The sequence below is a fragment of the Grus americana genome, chromosome 27, assembly GCF_028858705.1.
Source record: "Grus americana isolate bGruAme1 chromosome 27, bGruAme1.mat, whole genome shotgun sequence".
Classification (NCBI taxonomy): Eukaryota; Metazoa; Chordata; class Aves; order Gruiformes; family Gruidae; genus Grus; species Grus americana.
Window position 1 is genome coordinate 2678384 of NC_072878.1, and position 15873 is coordinate 2694256.

General features: G+C 51.4%; 1 protein-coding gene across 1 annotated transcript; it reads right to left on the bottom strand.

The window, feature by feature from the left end:
* Positions 1–9732: 9732 nt before the first annotated feature.
* LOC129196925 (olfactory receptor 14J1-like) lies at positions 9733–10647 on the bottom strand. The gene has a single exon (XM_054804893.1). The coding sequence runs from the start codon at positions 10645–10647 to the stop codon at positions 9733–9735; it is 915 nt and encodes a 304-aa protein (XP_054660868.1).
* Positions 10648–15873: the final 5226 nt, after the last annotated feature.

Consider the following 15873-nt stretch of genomic DNA (forward strand, 5'->3'; position numbering starts at 1 on the left):
TTCACTCTCCAGCTGTTGGTGGATAGGGTTCAGCTCCAGTTTCCCACTCCTCAAGTCTACACAGAGCTTTTCTGATTTGACGTGCGGAGGATGTTCCATGGCCAAAGGTCTAGCACCATGCAGAAAGCCCTGAGATATGCACAGCATCTTCTCAGCACCAACAAATAGGACCTAGTGTAGGCAACATCACACTCGTCTGGAGTACCATCCAGGGTGACGCCAACACTGAAAGTAGTTTCAGCATCCTCCATTTAGGCTACAGAAGTCCAACAACAACAACATCACCCCTCGTGAACCACAGATATGCTCAACACAGACAGGGCATCCAACAAGCCATTCATCTCAGGTTAAAGTCAATATTTCCATTGGCTCAGTTTTCCATGCCAAGGGGCACAGAAAGACCAAGGTTGTGATGTTTCTTCAGCTGTCCTTGGCCATATTTGTCCTCAAGAATCACATAGAATCATAGAATGGTTTGGGTTGGAAGGGACCTTCAAAGGTCATCTAGTCCAACCCCCCTGCAATGAGCAGACACATCTTCAACTAGATCAGGTTGCTCAGAGCCCTGTCCAACCTGACCTTGAAAGTTTCCAGGGATGGGGCATCAATCACCTCTCTGGGAAACCTGTTCCAGTGTTTCACCACCCTCATCATAAAAAATTTCTTCCTTATTTCTGGTCTGAATTTAGCCTCTTTTACTTTAAAACCATTACCCTTTGTCGTATCGCTACAGGCCCTACTAAAAAGCCTATCCCCAACTTTCTTATAAGCCCCCTTCAAGTATGGAAAGACTACAAGAAGGTCACCCTAGAGCCTTCTCTTCTCCAGGCTCAACGACCCTAACTTTCTTAGCCTGTCTTCATAGCAGAAGTGTTCCAGCCCTCTGACCATTTTTTGTGGCCTTCTTCTGGACCCACTCTAACAGCTCCATGTCTTTCCTGTGCTGAGGACTCCAGAGCTGAACACAGTACTCCAGGTGGGGTGTCCCCAGGGCAGAGCAGAGGGGCAGAATTACCTCCCTCAACAATCCGGCCACAATCCTTCTGATGCAGCCCAGGATACGGGTGGCTTTCTCGGCTGCAAGTGCACATTGCTGGCTCATGTCCATTTTTTCATCCTCGAAGTCCTTCTGCACAGGGCTGCTCTCAATCCCTTCATCACCCAGCCTGTATTAATATCAGGGACTGCCCCAACCCAGGTGCAGGACCTCACACTTGGCCTTGCTGAATTTCATGAGGATCACATGGGCCCACTTCTCCAGCTTGTCCAGGTCCCTCTGAATGGCATCCTGTCCCTCAGGCATGTCAGCCACACCACTCAGCTTGGCAAGACTTGCCCTTGGTGAAGCCATGCTGGCTGTCTCGAATCACCTCCCCATCCTCCGTGTGCCTTAGCATAGCTTCCAGGAGGATCTGTCCCAAGATCTTGCCAGGCACAGAGGGGAGGCTGACAGGTCACTAGTTCCCAGGGTCCTCCTTTTGACTCTTTTTAATAATTGGTGCAATGTTTCCCTTTTTCCAGTCACCGGGGACTTCCCCCGACTGCCATGACTTTTCCAATCTCATGGAGACTGGCTTGGCAACTACGTCAGGACTCTGCGATGCATCTTGTTGGGTCCCACAGACATATGTATGTCCAGGTTCCTCAGGTGGTCTCAAACCAGATCTTCCCTTCCAGTGGGAGGGACTTTGCTCCTCCAGTCCCTGCCTTGAGGCCCACCCTCTTGAGAGGTGTGGCAAGAGAGGTTGCCAGCAAAGACTGAGGCAAAAAATGTTGTTGAGTACCTCAGCCTTCTCCTCATCTGTTGTTGCCAGTTTGCCAGTTGTGTTCATCAGCAGGGTGCACTTTCTTTGACCTTCCTTTTCTGGCTGACATACCTATAGAAGCCCTTCTTATTATTCTTTGTGTCCCTTGCCAAGTTCAGCTCTAGCTGCGCCTCGGCCTTCCTGACCCCATCCCTACACAACCAAGCAGCGTCCCTATACTTGTCCCAGGATACCTGTCCCTGCTTCCACTGCCTGTGCCCTTCCTTCTTGCCCTTTAGTTTAACCAGCAAGTCTCGGCTCATCCATGCTGGTCTCTTGCCTTCCTTTCCTGATTTCTTACACCTGGGGATCGAGAGCTCTTGCTCTCTATGGAAAGTGTCTGTAAAGATCTGCCAGCTCTGTTCTGCTCCCTTGTCCCTGAGGGACATTTCCCCAGGGGTCCTATTGACTAACTCCTTGAGCAGCTGGAAGTTTGCTTTCCTAAAATTCAGGGTCTTGACTTTACCCTTCGCCTGTCCCATATCCCTCAGGAGGCAAACTCCACCAAGTGCATGATCACTGCAGCCCAGGCTGCCTCCAGTCTTGATGTCTCCCATTAGCTCACTTGCGTTGATGACCAACAGGTCCAGTAACACGTCCCCTCTGGTAGGGCTGTCTAATACCTGCCCTAAGAAGTTATCCTTGATGCACTCCAGGATACTTCTGGATTGCCTACAGCGCACCATGCTACTTTTACAGGGTGGTCGAAGTCTCCCAGCATGATGAGAGCCTGCGAGAGTGATGCATCCAATCAGCTGTTGGGTAGTCAGGCAGAAGTGACGTCAGAAGAACATGCCCATGTCCTGTGCCTACTGCTGTCCTCTCGGGTAGTCCCACAGAAGTGACTTCACATGCATCGACCCCAGCCATGAGCCTGCTGCAAGCAGGCTCTCACCTGCAGAGACAAAAGGACATCATAATCAACATCCAAGTGATGATCCTGCTGCTGGCCTATCTGGTATTGAGGCAGAAGTGATGTCATCATGAATGTCCAAGCCAAGTGCCTGCTGGCCTTTCAATGTCCTCAGGCAGAAGTGACTTCAGAAGACTCAGCTGTGAGCCTTCTCTGGCCTATCACCTGCAGAGACAGATGTGACCTCACAATCCACACCCAAGTCTTTTCCCTGCTTCTGGCCTGTCGGGTACTCACACGGAAATGACTTCGCAGTCACCTTCACAGCCACCTGCCTCTTACTCACCCATGAGATTCTGAGGCACAGATGAACTAATAGTAACTTCCCCACCCATCCCTCGCCTTGTGGCCTACAACCTCATCACACACATGTCACCTCATGTTCATCTTCCAGCTGGTCAATGACCTCACAGTCTCTGCATTTGCTCTGCCTCCTGGGGGAAAAACAGCTTAGAGTGAGGGTTAGAGGACAGGTGGAAGGTTGGGGCCTTCAAGGGTGCTAGAGCTCAGGGGTTGCAGGTTTGTGTTGGCAGTTTGGGTTCAGGCGAACCCAAAACTCTGGTGAGAGTTTCTACTTTGTGCTCAGGGTAGGGCTAAGGGTTAGAGGTCCCCCTTTAGGGTTCGGGATCATGGTGAGGCTCAGGGTGAGGGTTTGTGATTCTGCTTAGAGCTTCCCGTAATTGATTTCAGGACTGGTCAGCTTTGTGGGATAGGGGGTTGGGTTAGGGCTAGAGGTGAGGGCCAGGGTTAAGGCTAGCATTTCCAGAGTAGGGACCTCACAGACAACAATCATGTGCTGTCCCTTTCACATGCATCTCCTTTGACCTCCCCACGCTCCCTTCTCTCTCTGATGAAACTCTCAGGCATCTCGAGCACCTCACAATGCTGCTCCTTCACCAACCAGCTTCCTCCAGCAGAAAGGACATCACAAGCTGCCCTCCAGCAATGTCACCTTTGCCTTCATCTTCCTCTTGCCCCTAACCTCTCACCTCAGCTCCGCTCTCACTTGATCTCCCTGGCCTTCTCTCACAATCCCTGCCCTCCTTCTAGCTCCTGGGAAACATGAGTTAGGCTCAGGAGTGGGGTTGAAGATGGGGGGGGGCAGGGGCACGGGACAGGATTAAGGACTGGGGTTAGGATTAAGCTTCAGGCATCTGGTGAGGGTTTCAGCTTTGGCATTGGTGCTCAGAGTAGGGCGAAGGATGAGAGCTCCAGGTTAGGCATTAGGGTGAGGGTACAGCAAAGGTTGAGGGTGAGCTGGGCAATGCCAGGTCGGAGGGGCCAGGGTGTGTAGGCACTCTGCGTGCTTCTACCCTCATGGTGACCAGAGGGAAACCTCAGCTGGTGATGACCAAAAGCATCCCCATTGCAATGGGCTGGGGATTAGCGCTGGGCACATGACAAGGCACATCCAAGGGGCTACACGGGACAGGAGGTCTCTGTCTCCTTTCTTTGTCATCCTGAAATCGCTGCCTCTGGTTTTCTGCTCTAATCAGCCCCCAGGGAGCCATGCTTCAATTTCCTGAAGCAGTTTCATCACCCACAGCCCTCGGCAGCCTCTGCTAAACCTCCAGGAATCTTTATTCCTGCCATGGCGCTCCACACTCAGTGCCTTTCCCCTGGGAGCTTGTTAGTGTGCAGCCACTCTAATGAGTTTATTCTTGCCTCTCAATTTCTGCACAGTTGCAGGGGGACTTTTAGGAGAGACTGTCTTCTAGGAAGAGTTTTGCTAATGTCAACAAGCACATCATATAACACAAGTCCATTTCCTTCTCAGTCATAACTCCCTAATACTTTCAAGATTGACAAATGATTTTTCATTTGACTGTAAAATGTTCCCACACAACACGCCAGCCCCATTTGCTAGAGATGGGCATGGCATCAGGAGACACAGCCAGCCAGGTAGATGTGACCACAGGAAGATGGTCAGGGAGGTCACTAGAGGCATGAGTTGGTGACAAGGCTCTGGGCAGGAAATTTGGCCAAGAATAAGGCAAAGTGGATGCTGAACCTCTGCCCAAAAAAAAAAAAAAAAAAAATAAATAGAGAGATTTCTTCACATTTAAAAAGACATGAGCACTTTTTCACTGGCTGAAATGATTGAATATTTCCAAGAAAGCAACTGTTTTTTTTTTTCCCAAGTCATGCCATAATGATTCTATGATAATGAGATTTTTGGGGATGTGTATTACAATTACTAGAAGAAATAAGGATCCTCCCAAGTACTTGTGGTGTCAGTACTCTGTTACACCGTGCACTGAAACTCACTCATCTTTCAGGTCTTTCCACCTGTCCTATTGAAATGGACTGTGTCTAAAGACACTTTTTCAGCAGACTTTCCTTTGCTCTCAGGATTTACTCCTCCCCTTACAACTTTTTACTCAGATACACTTGAGGAATGTGTTTTATGTTTTATTCAATTTTTCAAATTTAGGACGGTTCCTGTTTCTATTTAGAGCCAGTCCTCAGGTTAAATTGGGTGGGAATTGCTGCGAAGAAGCTGTAACATTCAGCTGCAGACTCGGTGCAGAAGCCTGATGTAGGAAAAGAATGCCAGTCCCGAGCGGCCCCTGAGAGAAATGGTTGTCCAGGCAGTGTGGGAACTCAGGGAGACAGCTGGAGTGACCTTTCCACACCTCCTTAGAAGATCCTCTGGTTCAGCATCAGTTGGAGAAAGCTGCTGTCACTTCTGTAAACTGAAAAACTAAAAAGCCCTAAAATATCAAAACTCCTTTTTTTAATTAAGTGCTCATTGAATTCTTCCACTTTAAGTAGACTCCTGAAACCTCTCCAATTAGCTGTACAAGTCTGGAAACCCTGAAGAAAATTAATGGAAGGCACATAGCTCGTTAGGGCTTTTTGTGTTTTAATTAGCCCCATGGTATATTTGGTGCTGAGCCCTTGAACTTCAGATACTGTGAGGAGATTGAACCAATCACTCAAGGAGTTAAAATCAGAAGCAAACACTCAAGTATCTTGGAGTGTTAATTGGCCCCAGTGAGGGCCATTGCTGACAAAGCCTCCCCATGGATTTGTTAGAGCAGAAAATTGGAGGCTGTGATTACAGGTAGGCAAAGGCGCTGTGCAGGTGGATCTGATGCTGAGTAAAGCCTTGGTGTAGTTTATCAAGATGTGTCAGAGCTCTAATATGAACTGGAGTCAAAGGCAGACAAGTGGTACACCACAATTGATCTCACCAATGCATTGTTCTCAATCCCTTTGGCAGTGGAGCGCAGGCCACAGTTTGTTTTCACCTGGAGGGGCAGCCAGTGCACCCCAGAGGTGGAAACAGAGTCCTACCACTGGCCACGGACTGATCCAGACTGCACTGGAACAGGGTGAGGCTTCAGAACATCTGCAATACGTTCACGACATCATGGTATGGGGCAACACAGCAGAAGAAGTCTTTGAGAAAGGGAAGAAAATAGTCTAAATCCTTCTGATATCTGGTTTCACCATTAAACAAAGTAAGGTCAAAGGATCTGCACAGGAGATCCAATTTTTAGGAATAAAATGGCAAGATGGACACCATCAGATCCCAATGGATGTGATCTAAAGAATAGCAGCCGTGTCTCCACTGACCAGCAAAAAGGAGACTCAAGCTTTCTTAGATGTTGTGGGTTTCTGGAGAATGCATATCCGAAATTACAGTCTGGTCTAAGCCCTCTCTATCAAGTGACCCAGAAGAAGAAGGATTTCAAGTGGGGCCCTGAACAATGACAAGCCTTTGAACAAATTAAACAAGAAACAGTTTATGCAGTAGCTCTTGGTCAGGACCAGATGTCAAAAACATGCTCTACAGTGCAGCTGGGGAGAACGGCCCTACCTGGAGTCTCTGGCAGAAAGCACCAGGGGAGACTCGAGGTCGACCCCTGGGGTTTTGGAGTCGGGGATACAGAGGATCCGAGGCCCACTACGCTCCGACGGAAGAGGAGATATTGGCAGCCTATGAAGGGGTTCGAGCTGCTTCAGAGGTGATTGGCACTGAAGCACAGCTCCTCCTGGCACCCCGACTGCCAGTGCTGGGCTGGATGTTCAAAGCGAGGGTCCCCTCTACACATCATGCAACTGATGCTACATGGAGTAAGTGGGTTGCATTGACTACACAGCAGGCTCAAAGAGGAATCTCCAGTCACCCAGGAATTCTGGAAGCGATCACGGACTGGACAGTAGATCAAGATTTCGAAATTTCACCAGAGGAGGTGACGTGTGCTGAAGAGGTCTCACCGTATAATAAACTACCAGAAAATGAGAAGCAATCTGCCCTGTTCACTGATGTGTCCTGTCACACTGTGGGAAAGCATCAGAGGTGAAACGTTGCTGTATGGAGTTCCTACATGATGAGTCGCAGAAGTTTCTGAAGGAGAAGGTGAATCGAGCCAGTTTGCAGAGGTGAAAGCCATCCAGCTGCCTTTACACATTGCTGAACTTCTCGTTCAGCATGTGGCCAACACTCTACCTCGATACTGACTCATGGATGGTGGCCAATGCCCTGTGGGGGTGGTTACAGCAGTGGAAAAGGAACAACTGGCAACGCAGAGGCAAACCCATCTGGGCTGCCCCACTGTGGCAAGATATTGCTGCCCGGCTAGAGAACCTCATTGGAAAAGCACATCACTTAGATGCCCACGTACCCAAGAGTTGGGCCACTGAGGAACATCAGAACAACCAGCAGGTGGATCAGGTTGCTAAGATTGAAGTGGCTCAGGTGGATCTGCGCTGGCAGCATAAGGGTGAATTATTTATATCTTGGTGGGCCCATGACACCTCAGGCCATCAAGGAAGAGATGCAACATATAGTTGGGTTCATGACTGACGGGTGGACTTAACCATGGATGCTATTGCAGAGGTCATCCATGAATGTGAAACATGCGCTGCAATCAAGGAAGCCGAACAGGAAAAGCCTGTTTGGTATGGAGGACAATGGCTGAAATATAAATATGAGGAGGCCTGGCAGATTGATTACATCACACTCATACAAGCCCACCAAGGCAAGCGCTATGTACTTACCATGGTGGGAGCAACCACTGGATGTCTGGAAACATATCCTGTGCCCCATGCCAATGCCCAGAACACTATCCTGGGCCTTGAAAAGCAAGTCCTGTGGTGACATGGCACCCCAGAGAGAATTGAGTCAGACAACGGGACTCATTTCTGAAACAACCTCATAGACCCCTGGGCCAAAGAGCATGGTACTGAGTGGGTGTATCACATCCCCTACCATGCACCAGCCTCTGGGAAAACTGAACGATTCAATGGGCTCTTAAAGACTACCTTGAGAGCAATGGGTGGTGGGACCCTCAAACATTGGGATACTCATCTAGCAAAGGCCACCCGGTTAGTCAACACTAGGGGATCTGCCAATCGAGCTGGCCCTGCCCAGTCAAAACTCCCACGCCCTGCAGAAGGGGATAAACTTCCCGTAGTGCACATAAAAAATACACTAGTGAAGACAGTCTGGGTTATCCCTGCGTCAGGCAAAGGCAGACCTTTTCACCCTTCTTGGAAATTGGGACAACATTTGCCAGCTTCCAGTCCACTGGGACCTTTCCAGACTTGTCACGTGGAAACCTGGTACCAAGGGACTGGACCCCTTGTGTGGAATGGCTTTGCTTCACAGCAGAGAAATACTGGGGTGGGTGGCAGGTGGCAACTTAAGGATGAATGAGGTTCCCACCAAGAGAGCAATGGCTGCAGCCCCCAAGGCCAGAGAGAAACGGGCCTGGGCTGTGCAGCCCTGGCAGGAGAGGGGGTTGCTGTCCCCGGTGACCCTGCAGCAGCGTGGGGCCTGTGGCAGAGGTGAAGCCGATCTCCAAGAAGGACAAGCTGCTGCTGAGAAAGTCCCTAGGGGAGGACAGTCCAGCCACACTGTGGACATCATGCGGGGGGCTGACTGGCTAGAGAGCAGCGCTGCAGAGAAGGGCCTTGGGGTCCCAGAGGATGACAAGCTGAGCAGAAGCCAGCAGTGCACCATCGTGGCAAAGGCCATCAGCCACCTCCCCTGGCCCCATGGCAGTTTCCACCGCAGGGTGCTGCTGCAGAGCTCTGGGCGCTCACACCAGAGCCCCGGCCCCTCTGAAGGACACAGCAGCTCCTGGGGGGCAGGGAGGCAGTTCAGCCTCCCCATCAGCCCAGGGCTGGTGCTGGCTCTGAGCGCACGAGCAAACAGAGGCCACTCAATCTCTGGCTCTCCTGCATTCATATTCTAGGGGATCCCTAACCCCAACAGCCTTTGCCCCTTCTCTGCCCCCACCAGCCCCACTCCCCAGCACAACACAAGAGTCCTGGCCCTGGGGGTCCTCAGGCAGCTCATGGATCTCTCCACTCTCCCCTCCCCATGCCCGCTGGTGCCCCACTGACTCCCATGGCACTGTAGAGTCCTTGTTTGTGGATACATCAACTTAGTGCTTTACTTTGGGGGCAATTCTCCTTTAAGGGTGTTCCACTTTGTGTGTCTCCATTCATTCCCACCCCAGGGCACAAGGTGAGTCCCCATCCTCTCCTGACTCCTCCAAACTCGTATCCAGATACACTGCTATATGCCATCGGGCCTGTCATATGTGAAGAAGCCTGAGGATGTAATGGAGAGCTGATGGACCATCTCAACAGCAAATGGACACCTTTAAAACCAGAACTTTTGGGCCAATGGAACCCCATGGTACTGTGAGCTTAACCCCAAACACAGGGAGAACACAAGGAGAACAGACTCTTTAAAAGATCAATTCTTTGGATATTTCACTGGCAGTACTCTAGGGGAAGAGCCCAGGCTTCAGGTACTGCACCAAGAGATCCTCTTGATCTTGAAGAGCTGCTATTGAGCATCTCACATCTGACACAGTGCTGCACAAGGGTCAGACACAACACAATCAAACCTCCAGACAAGTAATATAAACCAGAAAAGTAAATATAAGCAGGATTTTTCACAAGGGAAAAGTGCTGACTCCTGGTCTAAGATGAACTCTGGGACGTGTGCAGAGAAAGAGAGACAGGTTATTGTTGGTGAAACAAAAACCATTAAACATGTTTCCATAGCGAATCCTTGAGCTCCTTGTTCCTCATGCTGTAGATGATAGGGTTCACAGTTGGAGGTACCACGGAATACAGAATGGCGACCACCAGGTCCAGGGATGGGGAGGAGATGGAGGGGGGTTTCAGGCAGGCAAAAATACCAGTGCTGATAAACAGGGAGACAACAGCAAGGTGAGGGAGACACGTGGAAAATGCTTTGTGCCGTCCCTGCTCAGAGGGGATCCTCAGCACAGCCCTGAAGATCTGCACATAGGACAGAAGAATAAAAAGAAAACAAACAAAGAATAAAGAGGAACTAACCACAATAAGCCCAGCTTCCCTGAGATAGTCTGAGTGTGAGCAGGAAAGTTTGAGGATCTGGGGAACTTCACAGAAGAATTGGTCCAGGGCATTGCCCTTGCAGAGTGGTATAGAAAATGTATTGGCCGTGTGCAGCACAGCATAGAGAAACCCAGTGCCCCAGGCAGCTGCTGCCATGTGGACACAAGCTCTGCTGCCCAGCAGGGTCCCGTAGTGCAGGGGTTGGCAGATGGCAACGTAGCGGTCGTAGGACATCACTGTGAGGAGAGAATACTCTGCTGACATTAGAAAGAAATAAAAAAAGACCTGAGCAGCACATCCTGTGTAGGAGATGGCCCTGGTGTCCCAGATGGAATTGGCCATGGCTTTAGGGACCGTGGTGGAGATGGAGCCCAGGTCGAGGAGGGAGAGGTTGAGGAGGAAGAAGTACATGGGGGTGTGGAGGTGGTGGTCGCAGGCTATGGCAGTGATGATGAGGCCATTGGCCAGGAGAGCAGCCAGGTAGATGCCCAGGAAGAGCCAGAAGTGCAAGAGCTGCAGCTCCCGTGTGTCTGCGAATGCCAGGAGGAGGAACTCAGTGATGGAGCTGCTGTTGGACATTTGCTGGTTCTTAATATGGAGCCATTGTCCTAAAAAGGAAAGGACAGGGAAAGCTATGACAGAGTTCTCTGAGCAAAGCCACTCCATTTTTCACAGAAATCCCGCCCCCTCCCCCAATTCCAAGGCATTTCCTTTCTTTGCTTTGTGCTGGCTGAGTGTGCTGTGAGGAGCAGGATCTCTGCCCCCGTGCTGCCAAGGAGTCAGCTCTGCCCTGCTGCAGTGAGTACATGGGAGCTGGTTCTTGACACCCCCGATGGTCACCAGGGCTGTCAGATGCAATTCACCCTTGATGGAAATGTTCAATATCTGCACTCATCACTCCAAAGACAGTGGGTGGCAGAAGAGAGGCTGAGCATGTCTGTTGCTCTGTAGTTTTTTTGTTTCCATCATCACATCTGGTGAGTATTAGCTTTAGGGCCAAAGATCCTCTTTTTTACAACTGAAAGGGTGGATTGTTAGAAAAAGAGACGCAAAAGGTCTTGCTCCATGCTTTTGCTTCTGCTACCTCGAGGTAGAAGAGGATGACAGCATATACTGATTAGTGTTTAAAAAAAAAAAAAAAAGGAAGCGCAACTAGAGTTTGATGAAAGCAGGAGAGTCCTATTTCAAAGGACAGATCTTAGAACTGGATCTTAGAACTGGACATGGCCTCTCTCAGAAAGAAGCACAGGAATCTGACAAGAGACTGGTAACCCACGAGGGATGGCTCAGAAATCCCTGGGATCCTATAGGAGAGCTGTGCCTTTCTCGGGGGGGGGCAGCACAGAAGCTCGGTGGGACGGACAAAGAAGACATTCAGGAATCCTGAAGATGGGATGTACTAAAGGCAGAGTCAGCTCATTGCTCAGCAGACAGCGCCCAGCAGACATCTAGAGTGAGGGACCACAAGAGAGCAGCCTGAAGGCAGCCTAGCCCAGGGCTTGCCTGCAGTTTCCTCCCACTCCCTGCCCATGTCTCTGCTGCCTGGAGCTGTCCCTGCCAGGAGCTGGTGCTCTGTCCACACCTCTCCTCCCTGTCCCTGCTCACAGAGCCCATCCCTCCCTCTGTGTGCTCAGCTCTGCCCTGCAGACACCTCCTGGCACCAGGGCACTGCCCAGGGGCACCTCTGTGTTGGCAGGACTTAAGGAGAAGAGCAGATCAACTCTGAAGAGACCACAAAGGTGATGTTGATGCTTTCTGTAGGCAGAGGAAAGGGTGAAGTGACTTTATCAGGTGCCTTGAGAAGCCTCTTCATCACTCACTGTAATGCTGGAGGAGTCTTGGTCTCCTGTGCAAACCTGACAGCTCCATCACTGTTTCCTCCGACCATCACAGCAGGGAATTGAAAGCACCAACCCTGCGAAGCACCTTTACTCCGGGGTAGCTTCTTCCTTGATAATCTTCTTAAAAAGTGACCTGGGAAATATCCTGGGGGCGATCTGGAGCTGTAATCAGCCCTCACAGACAAAGCACCCTCTCAAGAGCAGAAGGACCCTGCCCTGCCCTTCCAGGGGGCCGCACCTTCCACCCACAGCTTCTCCCTGCAGTGCCCTGGGCAGCTCCCCGGGCAGGCTGAGGGCTGACCCTGGCAGGCGGCAGAGTCCCTGCCCCGGCACACAGCCCCTGGGCTGCAGGGACCCTGCTCTGAAGGACACAACTGGGCACCCCTGCCTGCACACCTGCATTCCCAGCCACTCAAACTTGCCTCTGCACAGGGAGTCCACCTGGCACATCCCAGGAGCTGTGGGCTCTGCCAGCTTGAGGAGATGCCTCCAGGAACCGCATCGGCATTGCCCTGCACCCAGAGACTTACCGTGTCAAGGGCTCTGAAGATTTCTCCTTCCCTGAGCTCTCAGCAAGCCTCCCATTTCCAACTGCCTTTAAGCTCTCTCTGCCTCGCTGTTCTCCCCTCGGTGCCTGCAGGCAGAGCCCTCAGCCCTGCTGTGCTCTGCAGAGGAGCTGCTCCTGGCCAGAGATGTCTCTCTGCAGCACAGCCCACTTGCCATGAGCTCCCTTTGTCCCAGGAGAGCAGCAGCAGAGGCCCAGCCCAAGGCGGCATGTTAATGACCCCTCTGGTGGGTTTGGGGATGAGTCCATGAAGCTCAGGCCCTGAGAGGAAGCTGATGAAACCTCTCCAGAAGTCACAGTCCGATGCAAACTCCACAGTTTCTTGGAGCATTAATGGGTCCCCCTGAGGGCCATCCCTGACAAAGGAACTCTGGGGCTGGTTAGAGCAGGCAAGTGGAGGCAGTGATGACAGGTAGGCAAAGGCAATGGCAAGGTGGCTCTGATGCTGAGTAATCCTGGATGTGTTTTATAAACCCAAAGGGTTTATAAATCCTGGGAAGGGAGGTCCTGTCCTGCACACAGGGCTCAGGGCTCTTCCTGGGGCAGGGTTTTATGGGGACATGGCAGAAAGGCCTCATCTCTGTTGGGGGCTTTCAACTTGGTCATCTCCCTTGACCATCTCCACCACAGGTTGTCCTATGGTGTCCTAAGCCTGCACCTGTTTCCTTGAAGGCTGTGGGCATCCACTGTGCTTACCAACCTTGCTCTCACTTGAGCATCTTCCTACCCTTACTGATATCTCTCCATCCTCATGGGCTGTTTGCTGAAATACAAAGCTTTGGCTAATCCAGACTCTTTCTGGTTTGCCTGTTGTACCATGGCACTGGGCCTGTTCTATGAGCATTAGGGGAGCAAGGGAGCCACACCGGGAGCACTGGGGAAACACTGGGAGCACTATGGCTGCACTGGGAGCTGTACTGGAAGTACTGGGGAGATATCCGGAGCATTGAGGGGAGCCAGTAATTGGCCCAGGGAGCACTGGGAGGACTGGTGTGGCACTGGGATCACTGGGGAAAGCCAGGAAGCCTTACTGGGTGCACTGGGGCTGAACTACAAACACTGGGAGAAGTCCAGGAGTTGCACTGGGAAGACTGGTTTGGCACTGGGAGATGTAATGGGGGCACTTGGGTGAGCCAGGGACAGGCACTGGGACCATGGCAGCCGCACTGGAGTAGCACTGTGGCATCACTGGGAGCACTGGGAGCCCTAGGAGTGAGCCAAGGAGCCACAGTGAAAGACCTGGGGTGGCAGTGTAAGCCATACTGGGAGCACTGGGGCGGATTTGGGAGCACTATGGCTGCACTGGTAACACTGGGGCAGCAGTGGGAGTACTGAAGAGAGCCAGTGAGTGGCATTGGCGCGGCACTGGGAGCACCGAGGGGAGCCAGGGACCAGCACTGGGAGCACTGGTGTGGAACCGGGAGCACTGCAGGGAGCCAGGGAGCTGCTCTGGGAGTACTGGGGCAGCACTGGGAGAACCGGGGCAGCACTCTGATCCTCACTGGCAGCACTGGAGTGTCACTGGGAGGACTTCTCACCTCCGTGCCTGGCAAGATCATGGAGCGGATCCTCCTGGGAACTGTGCTCAGGCACATGGAAAACCAGGAGGTGATTGGTGACAGCCACCATGGCTTCACTAAGGGCAAATCCTGCCTGACAAATTTGGTGGCCTTCTACCATGGGGTTACAGCGTTGGTGGATAAGGGAAGAGTGACTGACGTCACCTACCTGGACTTGTGCAAGGCATTTGACACTGTCCCGCATGACATCCTTGTCTCTAAATTGGAGAGACATGGATTTGATGGAGGGACCACTCAGTGGATAAGGAATTGGCTGGATGGTCACACTCAAAGACTTGTGGTCAACAGCTCAATATCCAAGCGCAGACCAGTGACGAGTGGTGTTCCTCAGGGGTTGGTATTTGGACTGGAACTGTTTAACATCTTTGTTGGCGACATGGACAGCTGGATCGAGTGCACCCTCAGCAAGTTTGCCAACAACACCAAGCTGTGTGGTGTGGTCGACACGGTGGAGGGAAGGGATGCCATCCAGGGGGACCTTGACAGGCTGGAGAGGTGGGACCGTGCGAACCTCATGAAACTCAACAAGGCCAAGTGCAAGGTCCTGCACATGGGTCGGGGCAATCCCAAGCACAACGACAGGCTGGGTGCAGAATGGATTGAGATCAGCCCTGAGGAGGACTTGGGGTGTTGATTGATGAAAATCTCAACATGAGCCGGCAATGAGCGCCTGCAGCCCAGAAAGCCAACCATGTCCTGGGCCGATTCAAATGCAGCGTGACCAGCAGGTCGAGGGAGGGGACTCTGCCACTCTTCTCTGCTCTCATGAGACCCCACCTGCAGTACTGCGTCCAGCTCTGGGGTCCCCAGTACAAGAAAGACATGGAGCTGTTGGTGTGAGTCCAGAGGAGGCCAGGAAGATGATCAGAGGGCTGGAGCACCTCTCCTGTGAAGACATACTGAGAGAGTTGGAGTTGTTTAGCATGGAGAAGAGAAGGTTCTGGGGAGATCTAATTCCTTCTAGGTCTTCCAGTACCTGAATGGGGCCTACAGGAAAGCTGGAGAGGGACTGTTTATCCGGGAGTGTCGTGATAGGACAAAGGGGAATTGGGTTTAAACTAAAAGAGGGTAAATTCACACTAGATGTTTGGAAGAAATTCTTCATTGTGAGGGTGGTGAGGCACTGGAACAGGTTGCCCAGAGAAGCTGTGGATGCCCCATCCCTGGGTGGTTTGAAGGCCAGGTTGGATGGAGCTTTGGGCAGCCTGGTCTACTGCCTATGGCAGAGGGGCTGGAACTAGATGATCTTTGGGGTCCCTTCCAACCCCAAGCCATTCTATGATGATTCTATGATGATTCTAACAGAAGGAGACATTCAGAAAGCTGGACAAAATCTCCTTTTATGGAGGAAAAAGAAACAAACAAACAAACAACCCCCCCAAAATGAGTTTAGACTTAAACGACAGATGAGCAGAGCTTTAAGTGATGTGGAGGGAAGTGATCCCATCTGTCCCAGGTAAGCTTTTGTACTCCAGTGATAGAACAGAGTGGGGTAAATTCAGTGTTATAATCACAGTCAGTTCCTTGGCAGGTAGAACTGGTGGAGAATTTTTATTTTCATTCCTGTTCTGTCTGGTGAGAGGGTGCATACAGATTGCGTATAACAGAAAGAATCTCGGAAGATTATGAAAAAGTGAAAGATTTGAAATGGGGAGGAAACATGTGAATAGGATAGGATAGGATAGGATAGGATAGGATAGTTCAAGCTGGAAGGGACCATGTACTCCAACTGCAGAACAGGGCTGATATCACTCAAGCCATTAAAGATCAAAGGGGCTTTGGATTATTGGGTGTGCGGTCACTGGTGTGTACATGTTCT

Coding starts and splice junctions, on each gene's coding strand:
- LOC129196925 (XM_054804893.1), bottom strand. CDS start 10,647: ATGTCCAACAGCAGCTCCATCACTGAGTTCCTCCTCCTGGCATTCGCA.